Genomic DNA, 8,145 nt, shown 5'->3' with positions numbered 1-8,145 from the left:
ACAGAGCCAAAAGTAAGTCCTGAGCTCAGTTGATGTGGCCCAAAAACCAAACAGAGAAAAAGAAAAGAAAACTAGCAACCGGGCAAAAAACAAAACAAAAACAAAAACAAAAACGGTTGCTATTGTCTAGAATAAGCGCTGTGTTTATTTAGATCACCATAGGCTGCAGCTTTATCAGAAAAAGATATATTGAAGAAACTGGTCCTTAAGGATCGACTGGATGCTGAGTAAAAAGGAATGGAATAATGTACGTGTAATTAAAAGCACAGAAGTAACTTAGACCATTTTCCTTGGCTGTCAGTTTTCTATATTAGATTTGTATTTAGGGACTGGAGAGATAGTACAAAGGGTTAGACGCTTTTCTTGCCCACTGCTAACCTGTTTCAATTCCTAGCAAGCATATGGCCCACCAAGTGCCAACAGAAGTGATCCCTGAGCACAGAGCCAGGAGTAAGCCCTGCACACCTCCAGATATGGCCTAAAGAAAGATTATTTTAGGGGACTGTAGTGATAGCACAGCGGGTAGGGCGCTTCCCTTGCAAGAGGCTGACCCGGGTTCGATTTCTAGCATCCCATATAGTCTCCCGAGCACTGCTAGGAGTAATTCCTGAGTGCATGAGCCAGGAGTAACCTCTGTGCATCGCCGGGTGTGACTCAAAGGTAAAAAAAAAAAAAAGATTATTTGAAAAACTTATGTACATAAATGAATAGAAGAAGGTTACATGCTGGTCAATAAGAATTAGAACTGGAGTCCTCAAAATTCGGCTCAATGTTTTGTTTTGTTTTGGGGCCAGGCTAGACAGAACTTAGGTTACTTGTGGCAGGGCTTGACCCATATTGGGTCTAGAGATGGAACCAGGGTCAGCCACCTGCAAGACAAACTCCCTACTGTTGTATCTCCTCAGATCCTCAACTCAAGACTGATAGTTTATTAACTTAAAGGCAAAGGACTTATTTTGAGGACAAAAATAGAAAGATTTGGATAATAAGTTGGTGTGTTAATGGATGTAATGATTTCTCTTGTGATTTTTTTTATGCCCTCTCCCTTAATTATTGTTGAGGATGAGGCTTTAGCTGTTGTTTTGCAAGAGGGATGAGCTACTCATCTTTTTGTATTTTTTTTTTTCGCTGTACCCAATTGTTCTCAGGGCTTACTCCTGGCTCTTCACTCGTGGATCACTCCTGGCAGTGTTTGTGGGACCAGATGGGTTGCTAGGGAGCAAACCCAGGTTGGGCATGTGTGAGGCAAGCATCCTACCCTCTGTACTATAGCTTCAGCCTTCAGCATTTTTACAATTAAAAATTTTAACATTTACTATTAGAGGATTATTTTTTAAAATTTTGGACTGCCACCAATAACAAAAACTCTTAGTATTGTGAAAAACAATCAAACAAAAAATCCAACAGAAAACCTCAGGTTCTGGGATGTGTCTCAGAGGTAAAGAGTTCTCATATATAATGCATAAAAACAGACGAAAATAATAGGTTAGGGGCTGGAGCGATAGCACAGCGGGTAGGGCGTTTGCCTTGCACGCGGTTGACCCAGGTTCGATTCCCAGCATCCTATATGGTCCCCTGAGCACCGCCAGGAGTAACCCCTGACCATCGCCAGGTGTGACCCAAAAAGCAAAAATAAATAAATAATAGGTTAGTTGGGAGAATGGCCATACCCAGCAGTGCTCAGGGCTTACTCCTGGCTCTGTGTTCAGAGATCACTCCTGGTGATACTCAGGGGACCATATGGTTTGCTTGGGATGGAGCCAGCAAGTACCTTGCACACTCTACTCTCTCTCCAGTCCCCAATACCTTTTTTTTTTTCGAGGTGGGGATATGGGGATTTGGGGACCACACCCAACGATGCTCAGGGCTTACTCCTGGGGCCTGCACTCAGGAATTACTTCTTGCAGTGCTTGGGGGATTACATAGGATGCCAGAGATTAAAACTGGGTTGGCTGTGTGCAAGGCAAACACCCTATGCACTGTACTGTTGCTCTGCCCCCCCATAACCTCATTATTCTATGTTAATAATTGCATATGGGGGCCGGAGTGATAGTATAGCGGGTAGGGAGTTTGCCTTGCATGTGGCTGAATCCCAAGAACCACCAGGAGTTATTCCTGAATGCAGAGCCAGGAGTAACCCATAAGCATCACTGGTTGTGACCCAAAAAGCCAAAAAAAAAAAATTACATGGTGGTTATTTTTGTGGAAAAAGTTCATGGTATTTGTTTCCCTGATGGTAGTCCTGACTCAAAGAACTATTTTTTTCAGCTTTGAATTGGGGCCACACCCTGCAGTGCTCAGGCCTTAGTCCTGGCTCTGTACTCAGAGTACTCCTGGAAGGCTCAAGGGGACCATGTGGAGTGCTATGGAGTAAACCTAGGTTGATGGACAGCAAGGAGAGCACTTTACCCACCGTACTATCTCTGTCCCCCTCAAGCCAGTGTTTTCTGCTGTTCTTTTATTTTGTTGGGGCCTTAGCCATGAGAAGCTCAGGGGCTGAAATTCCCCCCAGGTACTTGAGGTTATTCAGGGAACTCTTTGGTGCTGGGGGAACCAGCCCCTACCTCCTACATGCAAAACCTGTGCTCCAGGCTACAGCCCATGAAACCGTTTCTCGCCTCTCCCACTCCCCCCCTCTTTTTTTTATAAAAATATATTTTTAAAAAAATTTACACACTCGGGGCTGGAGAGATAGCACAGCGGGTAGGGCATTTGCTTTGCACGCGGCTGACCCCGGTTTGATTCCCAGCATCCCATACGGTTCCCTGAGCACCACCAGGAGTAACTCCTGAGTGCAGAGTCAGGAGGAACCCCTGTGCATTGTTGGGTGTGGCCCAAAAAGCAAAAAAAAAAAAAAAATTACACACTCACCCATGCATAATTACATTGATAATTAAGTGAAGAGAATCCAGCTTTCAAAGTTGTAGAATTATATCAAATTTACTTTTAATTCTAAAATACTTATTGTCCACACTGTCCTCCAGTTGTTCATCGATTTGCTCGAGCGGGCCCAGTAACATCTCCATTTTAAGATTTCTTGTTACTGTGTTTGACATATTGACTATGTCACGGGTGGCTTGCCAGGCTTTGCCGGGAGGGTGAGATACTCTCGGTAGCTCACCAGGCTCTCCGAGAGGGGTGGAGGAATCGAACCCCGCTCTGCTGGGCTGGCTGTGGGCAAGGCAAACGCCCTACTGCTGTGCTATCGCTCCAGCCCAAAAATACTTACCAAAAATAATAAATAAAACCTAATAAGTATACTAAAATACTAAATACTAAAATTTTAATTTTAATACTAAAATGCTTATTAGGTTTTATTATTTTTGGTATTTAAAATACATTTTAGCAGACAAGAGTACAGAGATAAGGCACTTTTCTTTCTTTTTTCTTTTTGAGCTAGAGTGATAATACAGCTTTTTTTATTTTTTAAATTTTTTTTGATGGGGGGACACATTCAGTGGTGTTCAGGGCTTACTCCTGTCTCTGTACTTAGGGTTCACTTCTGGCAGTCTTGGGGAACATTATGAGGTGCTAAGGATTGAATTTGAGTCAGCAGCATGCAAGGCAAGTGCATTACCAGTTCCTTACCAGCTGTACTATCACTCTAGCTTTTTTTTTTTTTTTTTAATTTCAAAGCATTTGTTTTTCATGTGGCCAATCTTGGTTCAATACCTGACACCACCTGGGGTGACCTCTGGGCACTGAGCCAAGAGTATTCCCAGCTGAGCACTGCTCTTGTACCCTCCGAACATAAAAACCAAAAAAGAAATTAAAATCTATTTTGATTCTCCCACTTTTTTGTTGTTGTTTTTAATTATCCCACACTAGGCTATGCTCAGGGCTTACTCGTTTTTTTTTATTTTTAAAATTTTAAAAATTTTATCTAACTTGTCTTTATTTCAAGTCATTTGAATTTTTTTTTTCTTCTTGGGTCACACCTGGCTCTGCATCAGGAGTCACCCTGGCGGTGCTCAGGGGACCATATGGGATGCTGGGAAGCAAACCGGGTCAGGCACGTGCAAGGCAAATGCCCTACCCACTCTGCTATCTCTCCAGCCCCATTTGAATTTTTTAAAGGAGTTTTATTGGATCACTGTGAGATAGTTACAAAAATTGCATGATGATGTTTCAGTCAAACAATGCTCAAGTTCACCTCCCTCCACCAGTGCACATTTTCTACCACCATTGTTCCCAGTGTCCCACCCGCCACCCCCACCCCCTGCCTCTGTGGCAGGTACAATCCTTCTTACTCTCTAATTTTGGGCATTATGATTTGCAATACAGATACTAAGAGGTCATCATGTTTGGTCCTTGGTCTACTTTCAGCACACATCTCCCATCCTGGGCTCTCCCTCCAATCATCATTTACTTATTGGCTCCTTCTCCATCCCACCTGCCTTTTTCCCCAGCATGTAGGGCTGGCTTCCAAACCATGGCATGATCCTCCTGGTAGTAGACTAACACCTACTGTCCTTAGGTGTTAGTCTCATGTATGCTACTTCATATTCTACAAATGATTATTCTTGGTTTTGTGCTCAGGGATCACTCCTGGCAGGTTTGGGGGATTGAACCAGGGTCAGCAGCATGCAAGGCAAGCATCTTACTCACTGCATTATAACTCTTGCACATATTTTTCCGTGTTAAGAAAAATAATTCGGGACCATATCGGGCAGTGCTTATTTCTACCTCTGAGCTCAGGGATCACTCCTGGCAGGGCTTGGAGAACCATATGGGATGCCAAGGATCAAACCCAGGTCAACTGAGTGCAAGGCAAGAGTCTTACCTGCTATATTATCTCCCTGGCCCTGTTTTTGTTTTTAAATTACTAAATCATCAAGGAATTGCAGAGATGTGATGCACTGGAAAATTATTAAGGATTCCTATGTGAGAACATTATTCCTAAGACCTGATTCCAGAAGAATAGGTAATGTTTACTTCAAGGTTAAAATGACCTACATGGGGCTGGAGTAATAGCACAGTGGGTAGGGCGTTTGCCTTGCACGCGGCAGACCTGGGTTCGATTCCCAGCATCCCATATGGTCTCCCTTAGCACCACCGGGAGTAGTTCCTGAATGCATGAGCCAGGAGTAGCCCCTGTGCATCCGGGTGTGACCCAAAAAGCAAAAAACAAACAAACATAAAATGGCCTAGAGGGGCTGGAGATAGTACAAGGGGTAGGGTGCCTGTCTTATATGCAGCTGACCCTGGCTCAACCCCCAGCACCACAGATGGTCCCCTGGACCCTGTCAGGAGTGAGCCCTGAAGCAGAGCCAGGTGTGGCCCAAAACAACAACAGAAACAAAGACAAAAACAAAACAAAGATGATTTTTGACCAAAGGTTGAGTCTGAACTTGAACTAGAATTACAAACCACCTGCTCAGAGGAGAGCATTAGTATCTTTAAATAGTGTTTGTTACCTTCCTTACACATTGGATCAAATGATGACACTTTGTCTCTATTCTGACTCTGAATCAGCAAGTTCAGTGTCACAGGTGGCTTTCCCTGTGGAAAGTAATTAACGCTCTCACTTGTCTTGAAAGAGAGCTGGTGTCTAGCTGAAAAGACATGTGTATGGGGAGAATACTTCTATTGCTTTAGGAAGCAGTGTATTCTTGAGTTTGTTTTGGGCCACCCCTGGCAGTGCTTAGGGCTTATCCCTGGCTCTGCGCTCAGGGATCACCCCTGGAGGTACTCAGGGAATCATACGTGATGTCAGGGATCAACCCTAGGTTGGAAAATAGTAGTATTCTTTTTTAAAAGCAATTTTTATTTTTATTTTGTTTGGGGGAGCACACCCGTCGGTGCTCAAGGCTTACTCCTCACTCTGTACTCAGAGATCACTCCAGGTTGGATCCAGGGCCCATATGCCGTGCCAAGGATCAAATCCTGGTGGACCACATCCAAAACATATGTCCTCCCCACTATACCATCTCTCCAGCCCCCAAAGGTTAATTTTTAATTGAAATTTTTTATTTAATTGAATCACGCACCGTGAATTACAAAGTTACAAAATAATTCAGTGTTACTTTTAACTAATGGTATTTTACTTTTTGTTTTGTGGCTCACACCCGGCAATACTTAGGGGTTACTGCTAGCTCTGGACACCCATCGATGCTCGGGGGTTCACTCCTGGCTCTGCTTTCTGGAATTACTCTGGGTGCTCGGGGGACCATATGGGATGCAGACACTCGAACCCAGGTCGACCAGCCGCGGACAAAAGCAAAAGCCCCAAGCGTATTTTCTTTTTCGGCTTTACCCCTGTTGGTGCTCGGAGGTTACTCCTAGCTCAAAGGGTTGGCCGGGGGGAATGGGAACTGGGCCTCCCCCGTGCAAAGCAAACGCGGCAGCACTTTTGGACGAGCCCATTTTTGTATTGCATGAGGGAGAGAAAAGCAATTTCCCCAATCCCTCACGCCGCGGTGCTCTCCCGCTTGCGGAATTAGCGCTCGGAAAGAGTTAGCAGAGAAATCAACAAACCAAGGTCCCAAAGTCCCTGCTAAAGCGGATTTGTCCTTGTCCTGCAGCCAGAGGGGGCCGGAGCTCGGACGGGCAAAGGTCTGCTGCGACCCAGAGGATTCAGGCTCCGGGAGAGCTCAAGGCGCCCACGGACCTAAACATGCGCGCGCGGGGTTGGGCGAGGAGCGGACGGAGGAAGCCCACCGCCTAGCAACCTGGACAGCCATAGGAGCAGCCCCGAGGAGCTCGCAACAGCTGACCCGCCGGCGCAGGAGCCGAGCTCGGGGTTCAGCGGCGGCGGCGGCGGCGGCACATAGCTGCGCGCCCCGCACCGGAGCCCGCGCCGCCCGACAGCCTCAGGCCCAGCTCTCCGGGGTCCGGCGCGCAGCCCCCCGGTTGCAGAAAGCGCGCACCTGCCGCCGCCCCTGCAGCCGCTGCAGCCGCTTGGCAGCAGCTGCGCTGACTCAGCCCGGCCTCGGCGCGCGCGTCCGGGGTAACCGCGCCCGGTCGCCCGGCCGCCCGCCGGGCCGCGGCCCCGCCCAGCCCCGCCCGGCCGCGCCCGGCGTCACAGGGCGCATGCGTGCCGCGGGGGATGCCGGGAGCGCGCAGTGGCGGCAGCGGCAGCAGCAGCGGCGGCGGCGGCGGCGACGGCGGCGGCAGTAACCGCGGCGACTCCGGCGGGGACGCGGGCGGGGCGGTGACCGTGTGGGAAGTGGTGTCACTCTTAGGGAAATTGTTCGGCACCGTCGCCGCGCTGAAGGCGCTTCTGTACCTGCTCCGGGTGTGCCTCGCGATGGCCTGGAAATCCGGCGGCGCCAGCCACTCGGAGCTGATCCACAATCTCCGCAGTAAGTGCCACCCGCGGGGCCACCGGGCCGGGCCGGGCCAGGGCCAGGGCCAGCGCCAGGGCCCGGTCCTGGTCCCGGGGGGGCGCCAGCGTCACCTGGGCGTCCCGGCCGGCGCCAGCGCCTTTGCGCGCTGCCGCTTCTCCGCCTTCTCCCGCCCCGCTCCCCGCACCCCTCCCCGCACCCTCCCACCCGGGACTGTCACTCCGCGGCCACCCGAGCTGGGGGGGTGTGGAAGGGGGCGACCCCGGGAGGGGCGGGGGGGGGGCACAGGCTGTCACTCGGGGTGCCCACGCGGGGCTGGCGGGCGAGGGGCGTGCCCTGGGCCTGGGGGAGACGGCGGCCCCCCTCCCCACGCTGCGCCCTCTGCGCGCCCCCCGTGCGCCCCCCGCGCGCCCCCGGCTGCACCCCTGGACCTGGCGGCGGGCGCCGCTGGGCACCCCGGGCCGCCCCCGCCCGGCGGTTTTTCCTCCGGAGGGAGATGCCGCGGGCTGATAGCGCCGGGCCGAGGCGGGGCGCGGGGTGGAGAAGAAACTTGGGGGGCGGGGGCGAGGGTGGTCCGGGGCGCGCAGGACCCACGATCGGGGGGTGCGCGGAGACAGGCCCGGCGCCTAACTTTTCCAGGACGCACGCATTTGCCCTAAAAAGAAAGGCCCCCTCGGCAAGAGGGTTTTTTGTTTTTTCTGTGGTCATTGTGTGCCCTGGGCTAAGGAGACTTGGGGGGGCCGGGGATGAAAGCGTGTGGGTCACTTTGGGTTTGTGTGTGCAAAGAAAGAAAACCGCGGCCCCCTCCTCTCCACCACCCCCCTCCCCATACCCCTGTCCCGGGGTGGAATTGTGAGGC

General features: G+C 50.4%; 1 protein-coding gene across 3 annotated transcripts in view; it reads left to right on the top strand.

Annotated features, from left to right (window-relative positions):
* Positions 1-7,048: 7,048 nt before the first annotated feature.
* The window catches only part of PCMT1 (protein-L-isoaspartate (D-aspartate) O-methyltransferase), a 43,197-nt gene continuing 42,100 nt past the window's right edge, over positions 7,049-8,145 (top strand). For all 3 annotated transcript variants that reach the window (XM_056126029.1, XM_056126028.1, XM_056126030.1), the window contains exon 1: positions 7,049-7,304. In XM_056126029.1, coding sequence (XP_055982004.1) covers positions 7,049-7,304 — 256 coding nt within the window. The remainder of the gene's footprint in view (positions 7,305-8,145) is intronic.

This window comes from Sorex fumeus, unplaced genomic scaffold (genome assembly GCF_029834395.1).
Source record: "Sorex fumeus unplaced genomic scaffold, SorFum_2.1 ptg000061l, whole genome shotgun sequence".
NCBI lineage: Eukaryota > Metazoa > Chordata > Mammalia > Eulipotyphla > Soricidae > Sorex > Sorex fumeus.
Note: the sequence above shows the minus strand (reverse complement) of the source record. Positions and strands in the feature narration are given on the sequence as shown.